Here is a 22,711-nt window from a genome sequence, read left to right as displayed (position 1 = left end):
AAATTTCCAACACTGCCAGTGCCATTGTGTTACAGACCAGCTGATACGCGGTTACAGAATATCGACGTTGATATACCAGGACAGTCAGGGAGGAAGCAGAATCTTGTGTTGAATGATATTGTCGCAGTTGATGTCAATGTTGTTGAAAATGCATTGCGCGCCGATAAATCCTCGTGGACCCTAGAATACGCAATGACGATACATTCATCTCAAGGACTAACTATCTCTGATACAGCTGTTTGGATCATTGATGATCGAATCGAGTGGTCAAACTTAGTTTACTTGGCTGTGTCCAGAGTCAGAATAATATCTCAACTGCGGAGAATTGTTTTGGATGAGTCAATGGCTGATGAAATTAATAATGAAAACAACAGTGATATAATCAGAAAAAAAATTAGCTGGTTACAAACAGAGTGACAAAAAAAATAATCGAGAATTTGACCTTGATGTTGAATTTATCATGACACTGAAGCAACAGCAGAATAATCATTGTGTAAGCTGTAATTGTATAATTCAAGACAATTTACCGTAGATAGAAAGGATAATAGTCTTGGTCATACACACGAAAATGTGATGCTGACCTGTCTCGAGTGCAACCGGCGTAGGGGTGCTAGTTAAGTGATCTAGGCGGTAATTGTGTGTCCTCGGAAATTACTTGTAATTGTTCACGTGTGAATCCACGTTGAGGAGCAGTCGAATCCAACCTGTAGATTGCTGGTCTACCAGTAGATCTGGTTATGTTAGATATCTTGTGTGTCGTGATGCTCCAGATAGGATCAGTCGCTCTTTTTTTAACTTTTTCAAGTTCACCTGGTTCATATAAATATCTAACAGTGACATCACCCAGTATTGGGTGTGCTGAAAAATCACGTCGTTGTGGTATATGTTTTTTGGTAATTGCGTTAATAGGTTTCATGCTGGTTGTTCGAGTAATTTCATTATTTAATGCAGCTATCAGGCTTGGTAATCTTGCAACCCATTCGCGTGATCTCTTGTCCTGAATGAATTCCTTCGCGTATTGATATCCAAATAACCGCTCAGCAAGTGTTCGATTAAATCGTTCAACAATTGCCTGATCACGGTGAATTTCAGTATGCCCTCGTCTGATGTTGACATTATGTTGCTTCATCAGCGATGATACTGCACCCTGAAATTCTTTGCCAGGATCAACTTGTAAGAGATTGGCCATCGTATACCACCTCGTTGATAAATTCGTTCAAAAGCATTGGCTACTTCAGATGCTGTTTTAGTCGTTAACGGTTCTGCATCTTTGTATCTACTTGCAGCATCAGCTACAGTTAACGCGTATTTATATGTTATTTATTTGACGTCTTCGGATTTTAATAGTATTATGTGGCAGAAATAATATATCAGCCTGATGAACTTCATTAGGAACACTAACATTGAAATGTGCAAAGTGAATTTGTTTAGGCGGTGGTTGGTAAATTTGCAATATTGCCTGTTTGGATAACCACTTTTTAGCAGTATCGCGCGTAACTTTTGCTGCTTCAGCGAGTTTACTAATTGCTGTGCTACCCCTCCAGTATCCTTTTGGGGAATAATAAATCGACTCCAGTATAATTAATTACCAGCACCTAACGCTAATTTACCTTTCATTGCGGATTTTATTAACCAACTAGCTAATTTTTCCTTGAGAGATTTATCAGTGATGGAATTTAACGCGTGAATTAATTTCACATCTGCGAGATGTCTATGCTGCAGATCTTTACTTTTATAAGCTACATCATGAGCATGACACGCCTTATCAATAGCGTTTATCGGATATTCACCTGGTTTTGGTTGATCTTGGTCATCAAGTCTGATATCAAGTCGGGTTCCAGGGCCGCAGTAATTATATCCTGGAAGATGTTTTTCTCCTGGGTATTTAGCCCACGGAGTCCCAGGTATGTTTGTTAATTTTGCTGCGATGTCACCCCTGTGTATCTTTTTTTATTACTTGATTTTGGCTTTGACTTTGACTTTGGTTTTGACTTTTCACCTGACTTGTCAGTGGAGATAAATTTAAATTTCTTTATTACCGCATCGTTCACACTTGCCCGTAACCGCAGATCTATTATTTTTTGTTGTAATGGTTGTTAGATCACTTGTTGGCGTGTGCGCCCTGCATTTAACACAATATAGATCCATATTTATTTTATATTATTCTAATGGAGATCACTGACTTTTCTGCTACAAAATGACGAGAACCAGTTAAGCATATTGCTGCGTTACTAAATTCTATTCGAATGATTATCATTGGTCCATCTGGAAGTGGCAAGACACAATTACTGTTGAATTTAATAATGAAGTGGATGAAGTGGGATAAATTATATCTGGTAGCTCCATCTGTAGACGATCAGCGTTGCTACGAAGTTTTAAAAGACTTTAATGAAAGCACAAAATCGTTAAGCGGAGACGATGTTGTTGACTTTATAACTGACATCAATGAACCGCCAAGTATTGATGATATTGATGGGTCAATTAACAATTTAGTTGTTTACGATGATGTAATGTTGGATAAACAATCAAATCCCGCCAGGATATTTTCCAGAGGTAGACACAAAAACACAGATGTAATTTATGTAACCCAGCGGTATACACAGATCCCTAAAGTGATAAGGGATAACTGTAATATTCTTACTGTCTTTAACGGAGTTGATACTCACACGTTACGAAATATTCATCAGATCTGGTGTAGTGGTGATATGGACATAAATAAGTTTAGAAATTTTTTTAGTCGTGCTAAAACAACCCCATACGGATTTATGACAATAAATTTACACGATCCTCGAACACGGTATCGAATCGGGTTAGATAAATTTTTTAATTGACATCAGCAGGGAGGGCGACGCTCTCAACGCGTCACCGACGATCGCGCATTTTTCCTTAAGTTGCATCGAAGAAAAAAAAAACTATCAGCGATAACAGGTAAACCAATTTGTCATTGACGGAGTTGTTTTCTGAATATAGCATTTTTTTAAAAAAAACAATTTTGCGATCCCCCAGGAAGTCGTATTTTGGCGAAATACAGGTGAACCAATTAGAGCTTGTTCGCCCTCCCTGCTGCTGTTTCTGCGCAAAACAGTTAGTTATATACTGTATATAGATTCATTTTAAAGATGGTTCAGACATACTATGTGCGATTTACGGTACTTTTTTGTCACATTTATCCATTGTAAGGTATATTTTTGGAAAAAAATCTGGAACATTTTCTTTCTAACGCATTATATATAATCTAGTCCAACAGACTCCAAGATATTTTATGTGTATGGTATGATCAGTATATATATATATATATATATATATATATATATATATATATATATATATATAAAATCTACATGCCTCCTTATGAGAAAAAATAACCACAGCTTCATCGCGCGCACGCAACTAAACCGTCGATACCTTAAAGACTATAAAGCACGAAGCACGCGGCAAGTGGATTTACCCTTTGCCAAAAGATAACTCAACCAATCAGATCGGGTTTGTACACGCTGGTCGGAAGCCTATCAGCGGTCAGTAATGCAGTACAATGAAATCAAGGTAATGCAAGTAAGAGCGATGATCGGCTCGGAAGTAAACATGTAAAGTGACCGACACGTAACCTTTGATTGTTGGCTTTTGGAGAGCTGATCGTACTTCTTTCTTGTGTGATGCATTTTATCACAGGAACTGAAAGGTGCAGCATCGAATTCGAACTTAAAGATGCCGTCGTCGGATGAAAAGTGTTTACGTTACTATCACTGTTATCTATTTTTATGGTCAATACTCAGTCTCGTAGTTCGCAGTGCAGATGTACCTATAGACCAGTTCAATTCGTGTACTGCCGTAATAAACAAGAGAATCATCAGCTTGCAACCCCTGGCCAAACGAAATGGACCTAGGTGAGTGGATTTTATTGTCTTAATCCAAAGGTGGGCTGTTATTTTCAATTTATAGTTTTATATTGCTCTGGTGTAATAGTGAAATAATACTATCATACCACAGAATCGTCATATATTATTCATGTATTTGGTGGACGCTGGAGTTGCATATATTGAATGGAATGAGGCTGATTGTTATTGTTTTTATTGCAATAATTAATGAGAGACAGTATATCAGGACGGTTTTGTATGACATAACTGGTAATTATGTACGTAAAGTGTTATTATTATTATTACTATTGTTATTATTATTATTATTATTATTATTAACAAATGCCAATGAAAAGAAGTAGACGATGAAGCAAAACAGCATTTTCAAAATCCAGAAAACCAATTATCTCCTTCTCCTAAATGTCATACCATCAACACCTATCACGGAGAGTTTGCTGTAACATGTTTGATATCTGGTTAGGATCTGAGATACCATTTGGTGTGATAAAGAATAAACGAAGTGAAAACTAGAAACATTTTGATATTCTACCTTGTCCTCCTGGATGATAATAATTATACAATTTTGAAAGGAGGGTATTGGAAGTAGATATTATATTTCTGTAAGCTTTGACAGGGAAAGTGTCTTGGTTGAGAAATAAATATAAAGTTATCAACAAATTGAATTTTGTTTCTCATGATCTTGTTTGTTCCTATCAGACTCATGTACCCTTTAAACATTATATGATATTTAGTTGAATTTTGGAGACAACTTAACAAATAAACATTACCTTAAATATCCAGTTGACATTATTATTATTATTATTGTTATTATCCATGATTATTATTCATGAGTATTGTTAATATTTGTATTAATATTAGTATTATCCGTGATTATGAAGATGATTATTATTATTATTATTATTATTATTCATTAACATGTCTTTTAGAAAAACTTTAAATACTGTGAACCAATATTGTGTGGTGTCTCAGCTTCCCTACTGAACATGTCAGCCATCAGTGATGATCAAAACCTCAGCGTATACTAGCATAGTTTAGAATCCTGAAAATATCTTCTTTTTTTGGACTTGTCAGTGATCTTTAACTTACAATAATTTTTTTAATGTAAACAATCTTTGTTATACTGAAATAATAATGTAGACTTCAGTTGTCAATGGTCTTAAATTGTAATTCTTTACCTACACAAGGTTTGATTTATTGAAATAATAATTAGAATGTCAGAATATTACATACTGCAGTGCTGTCCAATTTCTTTAAAAGCATTGCAAATAATTAATTTGTGAAAGAAATCCATTTATGCTTAGAGTTGTGACCAAAATGCTGACCATATTTATTATGGTAAATCAGTTTGTGGGCAGTTTATACTTTTCAAGATGAACACAAAATACAGTGTATATGTTTTGGATTGTATGATTTGTTCTTTAATTATTAGCAGTTTTGTTACCATACAGATCAGGAGCTGTACGTTTAGAACAATATTTCACAAAATTGAAAATATTTAATTTGTGCTTATATTGATTTTTTTCAGTTTGATATTTATTCCTTTACATGAAATTTTGTGAAACGCTTTCAAAGAAATATCCACAGGTTTTATAGATATGTGATTTTAACTTTCTTTGCAACTAAATGACCGTATATACATACTCATCTGTGAGGGTCCAGTTGCAGTCTTAATAAAAAAAATCTGAGTTTCAAATATTACAAAAATATTACATAAACTTCTTTTCATAATCAAAACAATTTTCAAATTTAATATGTTACGTTTTTTATGAAAATATTACTTTTGAGTGATAATATCTTGACAGTAATTTGAAGTGAAAATTATGTGTAATATAATTGTAATATGCATTTTCTATTTCGTATAGTCAGTTGTTCTGTTTTATCATCATCCGTACTTTAATGCACTATTACACCTTTTTCTTTACACTGGAATTCATTTGTATTAAAATCAAGGTCGCTGACATGCTTTACATATTGTGGAGATCTGATGGATCACAGAATGAGGTCATGTTCAGTTGAGATTTTGATTCACCAATCAAATTACAGCTTTCACATTTACAAAAAGTGAGATACTTTATTCAGAAGTCATTATTGTTTATTTCTCATTAACACAAAAGGCAGTGCTTATTCTGAGACATTAGCAAATATAAATTGACTGAATTAAAAAGGTTAGCAAAGCATGAACCCATATTAGAGTTTGTCGGATCTGCTTATTATGAGCAAGTCTTGAAATTAATCTGATTGCACCGAGATTACACCTAATGTGATCTAATGCAAGCATTTTTTCTAAACAGTTCAAAAAGTTGCACCAGTATGGGACTAATGGTGAATGTTGTCTTATCAATAACATAGATGGTGGAGACTGTACACAAATGCAAGGATGATTTCAAGAACAAAATTTGATTGTGAAATGAGTATGATGGGAAAATTTTAAAGCATTGGCTTCTGGTTTCTGGTATCCTATCCATCTTTCTTCATGTACGTTTCGGTACAATTTTTGGTCAGATTTAAATATTAATATTGGAGTTTGTATATAGCATAAAAAATGTACAATTTGTATATAATGTAACCAAGTTTACAATTCGTTGGATTTGTATGTAGTTTAAACCAAGTATTCATATTATTGGGTTTGTATATAGTGTAAAACAAACATTCATATTATTGGGGTTTATGTATAGTGTAAAACAAACATTCATATTATTGGGGTTTGTATATGGTGTAAAACAAACATTCATGTTATTGGGTTTGTATATGATGTAAACCAAGCATTCATATTATTGGGGTTTATGTATAGTGTAAACCAATTATTCATATTATAGGAATTTGTATATATTGTAAACAAGTAGTGATATTATTGGGGTCTGCATTTAGTGTAACCAAATAAATAATTTTGTATATAGTATAAACAAGTATTCATACTGCTTGGGTTTGTTTATACATGTAAACCAAATCGATCATTTTATTTCTGTTTTGTTCAGTTGTTAGCTATGTTTGCAGTTACAGTTCTTGATGTGTTTTTCTGTATGACAATGGTTTTCTTAAAGGTAGTCCCTTATTGAGACTGAATATGTTCAGTGAACAAAATTACCAAGCCGCCCCATAAGTGGTTTATCCAGGTCAGTTCACGTGAAGAAATTGGGTCACAGCTGACTTACATAATCAGACAGTTCTCCTCACTAGTAGCCTAAATCAAATTAATTGACACCATTATGTACATGAGCTGACAGAGGAGGATGGTACACTAACACTAGATTTTAGGATAAACCAATGTCAAGGCTGAATTGTCTGGATATGGGATAAAGTGACAAGGACAGTAAAGGCAGCTTAATTTCTGTCTAGCTGCAGCAAGAAAGGTTCATGTTTTTCAGTTTTGTATGCTTTATAGATTAGAAAACTAACCAACTTTTTAATGAACCAGTCGCCCGGAAAAACAGCCATTCTTGTTATGGTGCCAGTATGATTAAAAATGATATTCAGTATTTGAAGTAAAAAAGACAGCACTGATAGAAGTTCATCTTTGCATATCATTTTGGAATTCTAGATCCATTTATTTTATTTTTTGTCAGATAAATTTAGCAACTGTGTTACGAACATGTATTGTTAGCACAGATTATTCCAAATTACATTTTTCACTTTTAGAAAAATGAGAGTTATAAATGTAATTTGAATGGAGAATGAAAAGGTAAAGATAAATTGACCTCATATCCGTGCCCTTCATTTCTTCTTCTTATAAATAGATCTATAGTTCTGTGCATTGTAAGTCGTTCGGTTTCACTCAGATTGATCCAGAGCTTTGTTTATTTGTTGCCAGTGGATAATGGCAGATACGTAAATGAGGCTTGACTGTGCTAACATTGATATATGTATTAGAGATGTTTTCCAGCAGCTACGATCAGGCAGTTTTTAATTATGATGTCATCTGGCTATTTTAGTTTTGATGTCTGCTGGCTGGCCAGCCAATACGCTGCCTGTTACAAATTTAATTTCATTCAGTTACTCAAGTTCTCCACCCACCTGCTGTGATCAAACCTTGTAGGTGGCTTTTATATGGGTTAAAGAAGAAGGTTTTCAATATTGGGCTCAAAAGGTTGAAAGTCAAGGCCACTGACTAAATGAAGAAAAATGCACAATATCTTTTGATTACCAGACTTTGCATTTAGGGCAGGGAATGAAATAGTTGATGTTGGAGTCAACTGTTCAAAGCTCCAGGACACTGTGACAAAGAATGCAAATGGTTTCCAAATAGAAACATTGTTTCTACATCACTTACCTAGAACAAGGTTTGTAGATATCTTGTATTTTGTGTTAGAGTTAAGTCCATCATTTTTGAATAAAAAGGTCAAAGTTCAAGAGAACTTTAAGATGAAACGTGTTATATGCACAGTAACATCAGTTCTACATCACAAGCCGGGGCTAAACTTTGCGGATGCTTAGCACTTGGGGTAAAGAAGAAGATTATCATTGGTGGGGTCACATGGTCAAAGTTCATGGCCACTTTGATGGATTGTCTTTTCCATAAGTAGAAAAATGTAGCACCATAGTTATTTTATGTGAACGTTTCATACAAAGTCCCAGTTGCACATGGTCTATTACCTAATATGAAAGTCATGCTTTTATATGTTTACGCCCAGCCTATACTTCATTAAATTCTTCAGATATTTAGGAAATTTCCCCCATTTTTTTTTTTTATGGCAAGGGGGCAGTTTTTCCATAAATTTTGCTTGCTACAACAGACACTGGGGTTACTCTAGGCACAATCAAAATGATCATCTTGAAATACACATTATCAATTCAGAATAAATGGTCATATCAACATTAGGTTTTCACTAAAGGGCTTGTTATGAAGCTCATTTGGTTCTAAATGAAAATGGTGCAGATTTGACATCCATCATGACCACCATGGCAGTCATCTTTAAAATGTTGCTGCTCATCCTTAATGAAAAGTCATAACAACAATCTTACTAAATGGGTGGTCATAATCAACAAGGGGTTGTTACTGAAAGACTTCATATGATGTTTAGTTGGTCATCACTGAAAATGGTGCTGATATCAGACTTTGGTTAAATTACTTTTGTCTGTTACAATTACAGTGTGATTGCAGATGTCAATTACAATTTCAGTCATTCCAAGTTCTGGCTGTTCAATTACAATTACCATGTGCTGGTAGTTGTAAATTACAGTTATAATTCAGTCACTCAAAGTTATGACTGTTCAATTACAATTACTGTTATTTTTGTCAGTTACAAACATAATTACTTTTTCCTTGTAATGAGTCACAAAAAGACAAATAATTTTGTTTTGAGTATTTTATGTATCTCTTATATAAAAAATGTATTATAAGCAAACTTAAAAATATTGGTATGAAAATGATGGTATTATGGGAATTCCTTATCAGCCAGGAGCCAGGTGATTTACCCAGCCACTTTTACTTTACACCTGGCTACTTTAAAAAGAAACCTATATCCCCATCAGGGGAGGTCCCCCTGCCTACTTTGGCAACTCACCCTCCAACATTAATGGAAGGTCTTGTATATTTGACATAATTTATAAGAAATATCTGATAAAGACTACAAATATGCAAACCGGTTACATAAAATGCTGATTACATCTTTGAACCACTCGTCTGACAGCCTGCATCTTTCTGACCTAAAGATCTTGCCAGTGACTGAGAAGAGTCACCCTACTGGAGCTGATGAGGCAGGGATAAAGAGAGTCACTTACTCTTGAAAAGAGTCCTTATTAGCTTTCCAGTAATGTCATTGGGTCACATTTGTCATCAATGGAGCCCTCTCAGAGGTATAAATCCAGCACATTTCTGGAAAACTCATACTTGATCTTTATGCAAAGCTGAACAATTAACATCATACAACCGTAGGAATACTCATTTCGATCAGTCCATATGTCCACTGTCGGACACATTCCTGGTATATTCTGCAGGCACTCTGTGATTCTGGCATGGGTGTCATGAACCTTGACAGGCAGAGTCTTGATGCTGAAATGTTTTCATGTTGCCAGCGTATATGAAGGCTGTGCTGTTCAAAGAAGTTCATGAGATGCCTTGTTGTCCAGTATAGACAGGGAATCTATCCACTTGTCACAAAATTGGTCACCAAGTTTGTCATGTTTGTCTGTCACCAGTATGCCATGGTCTTCCGGTTTGAGTGATAACTAATGTCATACTAGACTATCTTATCTGTCAACACTGGAGATGTGGATGTGGCTGTAAAAATTATTGGAATATCAGGATGATTTCTCTGCATTAAATAAACATGGTTCATTTCTAATAGAATAATGTTGTTGTTGTTGTAGGGTTTAATGCCATTTTTCAGCACACAATAAGCTGTATGCCATGGCCAATATTAATGGTGGAGGAAGAACCCAGGAAATCCCTGGAAAGAACCACCAACCCTTGAAAAGCTACTGGCAAGCTTTCTCACATACCCACATTGGCCGAATCCAAGACTCGAACCCACGCAGACAGAGGTGAGATGGCAGTGATCCAAAACAGAGAGTGCTTTAGACCACTTGGCTACTCGGGGCCCCAATAGAATAATTAACAGACATGGATTAATATACAGGATTCTAATATTAGCACTGGATAATTTAATTTGATACCTTATGAGAATGATGATTTGATAATAACAGAATAACGACATTAAGGATGATTTATGCTTAAGATATTGCATCCGTCATTTGAAAACATTGTAAATTACAAAGTTATGAAATATCAGTTACTGTGCTTAACTATTTGTGTGACTCTGCTGTAATACGGTAGTTGGGAGCTATATAACACGACCATGCCATAGACCGAACCGTGTTATAAACAACCAGGTTAGTAAGCTGAAGAAAATGATGCATGTACCCCCAAAAATTGCAGGGGGGGGGGGGAATAGGTAATTAATGCGGGCGCAAAAATACATGCTTCATTGGCACAGTTACCATCTTAATCGATGCATATTAAATGAGAAATACACTGTAGTGAAAACAGAGAAGGCATATATAACATTTTACTTTATTCAGAGACTCGTGCATTGGTACATGTACTTGTATATGTACATGTCTAATGTATATCAATACCGTGTACTCACCCGCGAATCTCATCACATACAATGAATCCACAAGTAATTCTATCGAAAATATGCTCACACACACATACTTAAAATATTCATTACTTCTGTCACAGGTCTTATAGGTCTATCACATAACGAATGATAAACACATTTACTTTTCAGTACGTCCCAAGTTGGTAAAAGTTGGTTTGCGTTTTAAGCCGCCGTTAGTTGTATTCGTAAGCATGAACTTTTTCCCTACAAAAAGGAAACTTTCACGGCACAAAACTTAATCCAGTCACGTTGGAAAATGAAACAAGCCATCAGATTGCATTGCTTTTATTTAAGTTTGGTACTGACTTCTTTTCAAGAAAGGCTCTTTGTTTTTATTTAAGATTGTTGTCGGCTTTCTTTAATGAAGGGTGCATGTGTTATTGAAGTCACCGCTAAAGGACAACTTCGGAGAACCAAACAAATGCCCGTTTCTTACTGTGGCGGCAACATCAGATAATTGTACTGCATGATTGAGACTGATCCCCCCTCCCCCTTTGCTTAGTATATTTTCATAACAATCGGTGCTTCAAAGGTAATCTGTTTTCTCTGAAATCTGAGCAAACTATTTTATCTGGGTACATTAAAAAAAAAAGGAATTGGCCGTCGTTTGATTGATTGTGTTACTGTACTTCCCTGCCTTTTGAGTGCAACAAGTAAGCTCTTGGTGTTTGTTTATATTTTTTTACATTTGTGGTAGGTAGCTGAGTGATGCTGCTTTCCAGCAATGCGTCAGAAATTTAAAAAAGGGAAAACGGTCGATAGAGGCGCATGTGTTCTGGTCTGATGACAGGGATTAATATACAAATATGAGAGCTATGAAGGCTTTAATTATGAGCGAGAAGAAGAGGAATTTTACTTACCACCCAAACACAAATAACAATCTACGTAAATATATTAATTACTACTAGCGAGCAGCCGAAAAAAAGATTGAGATATAGCCTCGTCCGGTTGATCTCCGCTGCGAGAAATGTCAAAAATAAAAATATAAAATAATAAGCAGCAGAGAGGGCGAACAGACCATAGAATTCCGGCAAACAAATAAAACAAACAAAATAAAATCATCTGTAGAAAGGTCCAGATTTTTACAAATAAACGTTTCCTGGGAGGTTTTTATTTTTTGTTGAAACCAACCCCATCAATAAAACCCTAGTTCGAAAAGGTAGCTGAAAAATAAAGTACACTACGTATTTATTTATTTTTTTTGTTTAATTACTGGACGACCAACATTGGTAGGCGCCCTCTCTGCTGCTATATTAATTAAAAAATTGTTATATTAAAAATAATGGTACATCCAGAATCTCATACTGCAAGAATAGCACGAGAACGATTAGAAGCAATTAAAAAATTTCTTCCCGTGCGAGATTCATTTAGAAAAAATCTACAAGCGCAGCAAGAAGCACGAGTTGAGTACGAAGAAAACACTAAAAAACTGTTTAAGCCCGTCACTGCAGCTACTGAGAAAGTTACAACAGTCATCAAAGAGGATCTTCTTCCGGTATCAAAACAAACAGCAGAACAAACCGAAAAAATAGCAAGAAGAACTAAACAAACAAAGAAGATTTTACGAGATCTTCCACCTGACATAGCCAGGGAAATAGCTGCGGCTCAACCCCCACCTGTTGGTGAGGAAATACTTGAAAGTATTGGAAAACTTCGTACTGAAGTCGCCAACGTGCAAAAAGAACATACACCTGAACCTGAACTAGTAGAAAAAAACGTAGAATTGATTGCAAAATTTAGGAAAGGGTTTGTTGAAGAAATTAGAAATACTAAAAAAGAACAATTACCCGAGGTAATATTAAATTTAATAAATCTAGTATTTTAAAACCCCGTCATGAAAAAGTAAATGATGATAATCTTATTAAATATATATATATCGCGTATATTACAACAAAAAACAAGCTAGAGGTCAAGAATATGAAATTATTAATGAAGAAGTAAAATGACTTTATAGAGAGAGACTGAAACAACAAGAACAACTCTCCCAGTATCAGCTTCCTCCACCTCCACAACGTAAAAAAATTTCTGCGCCGGCAATGACATATTCACCGGTAGATTCACCACATGGATTTCGAAAAAGTGACTCCCCGGTCACCACTGAAGTACTTTCTCCGGTAATGCAACCACCAGTATTTAAAACACCTCAAGATGAACCTAAAACAGGATCTGGTTTATGTCCTGATAATATCATTAATGATGTGTCACGGTTAGAGGTTCTCATAGGAGGAAAACGTGCGGGAAATAATTCACCAGAAATAATTAATGAAGCATCTGATATTTGTCGGCGATTATTTCAAGGTGGTATCATGGATATCGGCGTTTACCGAGAACTTATCGATGAACTTGCTGATGACTAGTTGTTAGATAAATGGTAAATAAAAATAAGATGATCATACATGATAATCATCGTAAACCCGTGCAGGTCAGAGCGGTAAACTCACGATTACCAATCTACAGAGCTACTTACGGAGATGGACTTGGTGATGTTATTCAGGGATTATTTACAAGGATAGCCCCAAAAGTAGCACCCGTTGCAAAACAATTAACGATGAAAGCTATTGATATTGTTCGTTATAAAGCGCCTGGTGCAATTGTCAATGTTGCTGGTAAGGCGTTCTCGGCGATCAAAGAAAGACTAGCACGATTATTGCGACGAAAACAACAACCACCGGTGAAACTGGCAAGTACTGAGGTGATGCCAGCAGACGTAAGTAAAATAATAGATCAGGCTGCAAATCAAAAACTAGCGGCGATATCTGAAGAAGCAGAAAAAAATATAACAGCAAATTTAATAGCAGGAAGCGGTCTTCGTCGACGATGATCATCATTTGGAAAAATGGTAATTATAATAAAAATGTTCAAGCGCGAATCAGACCCAGCATTTGATATGGAGGCACCTGTCCTTAAGTATGAATCTATACGTGATTATCAGTTTTATTTTTATGACGCAAGACAACCAAATCAGCGGGGGAGAATCGAATTACAGGTTCATGATACAAGTAGATATTTCTTGCCCGCTGAGGCGTTTATTGAAGTAGAAGGTAGACTTGTAACGAATGTTGTAGCTAATACGCCCTATGCTGCTAATTTGCGTGTTGGTTTTGTCAACAACGGGATTATGGCGTTGTTTGATAGCGCCACATACATGATTGATGGAAAAAATATTGAATCAATTCAGAAAGACGTTGATGTTGCTACAACAATAATTGGTCTAGCGAGATATTCTGACGACTTTACAGGATCAGTCGGTCCAACAATGATGTTTGCTAAGGATATTACTAACCACGCTGATCATGTTCAATATACTAAATTACTGACACCAGCAGGTACTGCCGACGCACAACCAGTTGATTTTGAACACGCAGACAGACCAGGTGCTGCTTTTGATATTATAAAAAGTGTTAATACGACTTACAACTTAGGATTTGCAACACGCCGAGCAGCGCTGTCAGGAAATAATAGAAATTTTTCGTGTGCAATTCCATTATCTCACATCTTTGGATTTTGCAGAAATGTTAGAAAGGTCATCTTTGGAGCTAAACACACAATTGTGCTCGTAAGAAAAGGTGATGATAATGATGCAATCTGGCGAGGTGCTGGTGTTGCTGATGGTAAAGTAAATATATCAAAACTTTCATTGTGGATGCCAGTAATGACACCATCAATTACTGAGGAACAAAAATTACTTTCTTTTATGGATCAAGGCGGTAAATCATTGCTATCATGGTTAACAGTAACCACAGATGCTATTCAAAGTTCTGTTGTTGGTTTATTTACATGGCATATAGCATCACAGCAAGGTGTTTCTGCACCACGACATATTATTATTGCGCTGCAAGATAATGCTCGGACGAATAATCAAGAACGTTCACATATGATATTTGACAATCTTGAAGTTAATGAAGTTTCCTTACGGATAAATGGACATCAAGAACCAGCTGAAGATATATTGTTAAATTTTGATCAAAATCACGTAGCGCGTGCATATCATCGTTTAATGTCATTCATGGGACGTGATCAAAATATAGATACTGGTTTGCAAATATCACAATTAGATTTTACAAATCTATATCCGATTTATTATTTTTCGCTAGAACATCTTGATTTATCCAAACAATCTGTCGTTGATATACACTTTCGAGCTCGTGTTAATGCCCTGCCAGAAATCGCGGCTGGTCCACTGGTTGTTCATGGTCCTTACAGAGCAGTCGCGGTCATACTTAGCGATAAAGCCATGTTACTTGAAGGCGGTAGTGGTCGAATGAGAGTCGTTGATGCACCAGTGGAAAATATTTAATCATGTTATTTAGAAAAAATATATTTTATATAAAAATGTCGTATGGTCATGTTAATGTTACTCTGACTCCTGGTCAGGTAAAAAAGCTTCAATCAAAAACCGCCAACAAATGCGGAACTAAAATATCACTAAAACGAGATCAGATTAGTGGTGGTCCAAATAAATTATCGTTAACAAATAATCAGATTAAACATTTCAATAAAGCCCTAGAATCAAAAACTGGAGTTCAATTTCATCTTTCCCCGAGCGCCATCAAAGACATGGTTAAAACCGGTGGTATATTTCCACTTCTTGCGCCTATTCCAGCGTTAATAGCTGCTGCTGCTCCAGCCGTAGCAAAAGCAGCCGCGCTAGGTGCTGTTGGAACAGCTGCTGGAATGGCTCTAAAGAAAGCAACTGGAAATGGATACAAAAAAAGGGACGCGGTCTAACATTACCCGGATCTCGCTGGGGAAGAGGTCTAAGGCTTCCTCGTTAGACGTTCCAGCATCAAATTTTGATTTACTTGATGCTGCTAAACGATTAAAAATAAAAGCCTTTAGAGGTGTTTTTATGCGAGATCAATTACCAAAACAACCGAATAAACTTGAAACAGGTATTATTAATCTCGACTCCAATTCAGGACCCGGTACTCATTGGGTATCATACGCGGTTGATCCACGTGGAATCGTTTATTTTGATTCGTACGGGTTAGCTCCACCCGTTGAATTTATCAAGTATGTCGCACCACTCCACGCAAGAACCTCTGGTTCAAAAGTTTGGTATTCAACGCTACCCACACAAACAATGACAGATCCTCCAATATGTGGCCGTGAAGTAATTAATGTACTCGACGCTATATCAAAATCATCCAAACCACCACATAAAGTCGTGCATGATTATACAAGTAACCGATTCGTTTCGCGTAAAGTGTTTTAAACAACAGGTCTTATTATAATGGTTGATATTTACGGAAGATTCTCACGTGTTAAGAGAACATCCGGCGATGTTGATCTGTCGAAGTATGCGACTAAAGATGAACTTGCTGATATCATGAACCTGGCTGGAGTTGACCCAGATGAGGTTGTTATTTTTCAAGATCGATATGGTAAACTAAAAACGAGCAATATCAGATGGAATGGTATAGTTCGACGAGTGCTCGGTGCAGTTACAGATAATATTCCTGTGTTTACTGATGGCGGCAGAATCAGGGATTCAAGTATGTCGTTTGCAACCATCAGAGATGAAATTGCAAGAAGCGTTGCTAATCGCGTGAAAAACACCGGCGACACAATGACGGGTGAACTCAGAATGAACGGAAACAAAATAGTAGTTTTAAGAGATCCAACATCCGGTGAAGATGCTGCAACGAAAAAGTATGTTGACATTAGCTATGGTACGGTAGATAATAAATTATCCACGTTACGGGCTGAGTATGATGTTCACGTGGGCGCTTTTGCAAGATTTCGCAGAAACCATCAAAAAACCGCAGAAGATTTTTTTGGTTCTCCGCACTCCGTTGACATAAAACTCGTTGATATCAAAACCAACATTGACACGATCAAACAAACACAGCAGGATATCAAGACCAACATTGACACGATCAAACGAACACAGCAAGACATCGTAGTGGCGATTCCTGAGATCGTTAACAAAACCGGTCTGATTAAAATTCCAACCGGAATAACTCCCGGACAAATCACAAACATCGTATACACAGTATCATCGGGATTTGCAACATGGTCGCAGCAAAATAAAACTATCAAATATACCGCAACAGTCACTGGCGTGTACAGGTTGTCCGTGTTCAGTGCTGCGCGATTTGAGATATTTACAACGTTTCCATGGCGTGATTCCACCGACAGGTTTTCCGGGGTTGTATCTATTATATTAAATAGCGGAACCGAAGAAATATTTATTCTGGAAGCAGCTGATAAGAAATTAACCGCAACATCTTACTGGTGGTGTTTGGAATTTGTAGCTGAAACACCTCAATTGGTTACTGCATAAAAATATATGGACGGTGCACAATACAGATACAGTCAAGCGCGTGAATGGCAGGCGGCGCTAAAAGATCAAGTCGAACAATATACAGTAAAAGTAAAAAAAATATCGACGACGATTAGTTATCGTGGACGTGATTGTTTATTCAGTATCCGCTGTTGTTGCTGGAACGGGTGTTATATTATCAGCGGTGACAATGATGGCACCAGGAGCCGTAACTATTTGTATTTCAGCAGCAACAACTATTGCAGGTGTGCTTAATATCATCGCAAAAAAAATATGTACTTGCACGAACGAAAAATTATCCGATTGCTTAATAAAATTACACACAGCGACGGTAGCATACTCGAAATTATCCTCGTTGTTATCAGCGAGTCTCAGTGATGGAATTATATCTGATTTCGAGTTTTCAATGATAACTAAAATATATGACGAAGGTATCGGTATTAAAGATACAAGTATTAATAATGACAGAATTACTCCAGCAGATCGTGTCTAACACAACTCCGCCAAAGATAACGATGATCTCGGTAAGTTCATCTGATCCTGAATTTAGTATTAACTTTCCTACTGCAATTCCAGTAAAAGAAATAGCATCAGCTCAATTACGGGTATATTACAGCTGGCCAAATATCAGATCAAAATCAGTTAATGGTATACCAGCAAATAATTTGCTTGTATTTGCTAACAAGAACAAGCCAGATGGTACTCCTGACTGGATAGATGTTGGAATACCCACTGGTAGTTATGAGATTGAAGATATCAATGAGGAATTTCAACGTAGAATAAAATCAATAACCGGAAAAGAAGCAAAAATATCAATTAACGTTCATGAACCGACGCTATCTTCGACGGTTGAGATACATTCTCCTGATTACCTCGTTGATATTTATCAATCCACGATAAGATCCGTACTAGGTTGGCCTGAAATTCCCCCGGTGTATGAAGGACCACCAGAACCAACTCGGGATGATTTTACATCATCGAAAAGTTTTCATCATAATATTAAAATGAATTATACAAGTTTCTGGTGGAACATAGAAAAACGTGTATGGGATAAACTGGATCAATTTCGTGTCAATAATAATGGTGAGTACTATTGGCTCTTACACAACGTTGATGGTGGTAATTCATTTTACGATATAAATATCAATAATGTCATCAGTATCATAAATTCAGACCACGAAGAACAGCTAGACAATTTACGTGATAGTTTTCGAGAATATTTGTCTGATTTGACATCTACGCGTGAAGAAATTATTAAACGAGTAGAAATTTTAAATAATATAGCTGATACTATTGAATATTTTCATAATAGAATCATAAACCTGGTTTTTGAATCATCGGGCGATCATAGAAGATTTTTCGCAACCAAATACAAAATACCCGAAGCTGACATTGTAACGTTTAAGTTTCCTGATTATAATCCAGATAAATTAAGAAAATCTGTCAATGATGTCATTGATGAGTTTTATCCTAAAATACTCGATGCATGGAGAAAACTAGCACCACTAGCAACTGTTCTCAGACATAATAATGATCCACATGGCGGCGGCAGACACATATCTCCAGGAATCGTTAATATAACCAGCACGATCGTGGTCAATCTGGTTTGTGACGTAGTCGATGGTAGCTATCAAATAGATCTCGGAAAATCAAATCAGGCTCAACAAGGATATATTTTATATACATTTACACCACAAGTTTCCCCCGGAAGTTTAATCGTGCAAGAACCAACTAATCCTGTGTATTTGCGGTGTCACAATAATATGTTAGCACGAAAAATTTTTAAGCTCACAGACCACCTCAATCGCTTAATTGACATACGTGGAGAAGAACTTGTGATAAATCTGTATGTGAAATCATAGATCTTTGATTTTAAAGATACAGTAAATATTATATAATGTACCAGCATGTGAGGGTTTTTATACATGACAAAGAAGTACTTGAAAACGCCATCAGAACAACGTTTTCACAAAATACAGAACAATTTAACGTTAATTTAGTTATTGATAAATACGGAAACGAGGATTTCTTATTAACACAAGAACAGTTAGATGAGCTCCGTCAAAAACATATTATCGAGATCATTTGTAGCAGAGATCAGATTCTAAATTATGCACACTCCTGTATTAAAGTCGATCAACTTAAAAAAATAATATTCCAGAATGAATAAAATAAGGAGCGGATTAAGAAATATTTTATTTTATTTTATTTTATTTTATCAGAAATATTTTATTTTATTTTATCAGAAATATTTTATTTTTTCTGAATTTCAGTGAAAAATCAACAAATTTCGTGTTTTTTGAGGGGTATTTTACCCATCTTGGGTGATTTTGTCCATTAGATCGTCGGGTAAAGTTGCTTGATTCTCTAATTGATTTTAATTGAATAAGATACCAAAACCAGCAAAAACCAGTAAATCAGTAAAAAAAATTACATATTTTTGAGCTAATTTTACTGATTTTTTCTCATTTTTGCTGGTTTTGGTATTTTATTCAATTAAAATCAATTAGAGAATCAGGCAACTCCCCCCCCCCCCGATCTAATGGATAATTCAGAAAATAAAATAAATAATAAATCTGAGTACCAACTAACCCATCAGAGTTATAAATTTGATCATTTTACATAAATCCGAGTACCAACTAACCCATCAGTTATAAATTTGATCATTTTACATCAATCCGAGTACTAACTAACCCATCAGTTATAAATTTGATCATTTTACATAAATCTGAGTACCAACTAACCCATCAGTTTCAGAAAAAATAAAATATTTCAGAATAAATAAAATATTTCAGAAAAAATAAAATATTTCAGAATAAATAAAATATTTCAGAATAAATAAAATATTTCAGAATAAATAAATAATAATTCAGGATAAATAAAATATTTCAGAAAAAATAAATAATAATTCAGAATAAATAAATAATAATTCAGAATAAATAATAATTCAGAATAAATAAAATATTTCAGAATAAATAAATAATAATTCAGAATAAATATAATCTCAGAATAAATAAAATATTTCAGAATAAATATAATCTCAGAATAAATATAATCTCAGAATAAATAATAATTCAGAATAAATAAAATATTTCAGAATAAATAAATAATAATTCAGAATGAATATAATCTCAGAATAAATAAAATATTTCAGAATAAATATAATCTCAGAATAAATAAATAATAATTCAGACAGGGTTGCTTTGGTCGCTACCTGCTGACATCATTTTTCTTAAGTATCTTATGCGGGTACTGATTGTTTTATTCGTTTCGTACTCGTGGGATAACAGCGATCTAATTCTTTCTACTGCGACAGAAAGAGGAACAAATTCATTTACTTGATCATCGTTCACCATAGCTAGTAACTGAAACATAGCTGCCTGAATCCGCTTTATGAACTTATATTGAGATGATAGAACGTACTTATTTTCATCCTTAAGCTCTTCTAATGTTTCAAAATCAGATATTATTTTTTCAGGATTTAGTTCATCAGATATATTAATTTTGTTTTCTTCTAGTTTTTTGATAGCAGAAATAATGTCTTTGATACTTTCATGGTTCATTATATTATATATAAATCTTTAAAATAAAAAAAAAATTATCCCTACAGAACCCCTATCGAGTCTTTAGCGAGTTCGTCAGGATGTTTCAAGGACAGTACAGCCAAGAACTCGCAGATTGCCATCGTATTCTACCAAGTTCACCAGGCATACAGAACATTTAATGAATGAAGAGCCCCTATCGAGTCTTTAGTGAGCTCAGATTATGCAATGAATGATGACACAAACATATATTATGAGATGGAACCTCTATTCGAGTCTTTTAGCAGGTTTAAATATGCAATGAAAGAATTAAGGACGGCACAAATACATATTATGAATGAACCTCTATTCGAGTCTTTTACCAGGTTCATTAAGTATGTAATGAGATGTAATGAATGAAATATATGTAATGAGATGTAATGAATGAATGAATGAAATGAGATGTAATGAATGAAATGAAATGAGGCCATTTTCTCCGCTCAACAGAACACTCACCCACCAAATAATCAACCCGTGGGAAATACAAAAGCATGTATCTACCACGTTTGACATGGTAGGATGGTGTTCTGAGAGCGGAGGGGGGCTGGCGGAGCCCCAATTAATTATAAAAATCGCAATTATGCGTACACCACCGACAAGTTGTCAGCCATGGGATTCGATCCTGTACCGCGAGCGTCACAGTCCAATACGATACCGATTGAGCCATCGAATCCTGTTAGAAACATATGTTTGGGAAGTTAATATATAGCTAAGGAACTAATTTCAAATATATTTACACTAAAATAACGGTTTCTGAATAATAATAATTTCTACGCTTAAATAACTATTTCTGCATTCAAATAACGGTTTCTGAATAATAACAGCGGTTTCTGAATATATCTGTATTATAAAACAGACTGCAAAACCTGCGAAATCAATAACGGATTGTGAAATACACCTGTACACCATAACAACGGTTTCTAAGCTGTTTGTAAATGCAGCATATACAGCTACCTGCGGATCAATAACAGCGTTTGTAAAATTGCCCTGATTTCTCGTAATGTTGTATGATGGGAAATATTTAAAAACCATAAATATACTTCTACGAGTAATTAATTACGACGTAATTAGTTAAACTGACTAATTACGATCATAAAAAATAAAAAATCTGCGAAGAAAACTATATATTACAAAGTAATCTCCCCCTTATGTAATCAAAAATTCAGTAGTATACGATTATACAGTACTGGGTCTCCTCAAATAATAATATAATTCAATGTGGTGATGATAATTATTGATACTGAAAGATGATTTTTTGCTTATATTTCTTTGAGAAAGCGGTTTTATATATATTTTCTGCTACTTTTTGTACTGAATGCGGGTGAATATCAATATATTTCGCAGGAGAACATATCGAACGAAATATAATTACTTTGCCAGTTTCTGTGTTTGTGGAATTTACCGCCCTCTTTCCGATTGTTTTACATCTTCCAGTATTACCACATGCAGAGTTCATGCTTTGCGTGACAACCCGAAGGTTGGATAAACTATTATTTTGAGGATCTCTGTCAACATGATCAATAACAAGATCGTCTTTGATCACTCCGAAGAAACACTTGTACGTAAATCGATGACAGAGATACCTTTTCTTCCCAACAGTGAATCTAAGATAGCCAGTATTAGAAACAGTACCAACCGGTCTCTTCAACATGCAATTTCTAATCATGCCATTACGATCTGATTCATAGTTTGTTATTGTGGGATGTGGGACAAATATATTTTACTCCATTATAATAATATTGTTTGTCTGAAATCTTGATATATAATCCTCCACGGATTTTATAGCGTTTTCACCATTATTATTTTTTTTGTTGTAATATCTTTTAAGCTCTCTGAACCGTTTTCCCCCGCACTTTCCACATAATTCTT

General features: G+C 35.2%; 1 protein-coding gene across 1 annotated transcript in view; it reads left to right on the top strand.

The window, feature by feature from the left end:
- The first annotated feature begins 3,411 nt into the window (after positions 1–3,411).
- The window catches only part of LOC149781299 (uncharacterized), a 122,632-nt gene continuing 103,332 nt past the window's right edge, over positions 3,412–22,711 (top strand). The window contains exon 1 of the mRNA XM_089935386.1: positions 3,412–3,884. Within this exon, the coding sequence (XP_089791512.1) occupies positions 3,706–3,884 (179 nt within the window). The 5' untranslated portion in view covers positions 3,412–3,705. The remainder of the gene's footprint in view (positions 3,885–22,711) is intronic.

Source organism: Sinohyriopsis cumingii, chromosome 15 (assembly GCF_028554795.1).
Source record: "Sinohyriopsis cumingii isolate HCF-2022 chromosome 15, ASM2855479v2, whole genome shotgun sequence".
Classification (NCBI taxonomy): domain Eukaryota; kingdom Metazoa; phylum Mollusca; class Bivalvia; order Unionida; family Unionidae; genus Sinohyriopsis; species Sinohyriopsis cumingii.
This window is presented reverse-complemented; position numbering and strand designations above follow the sequence as displayed.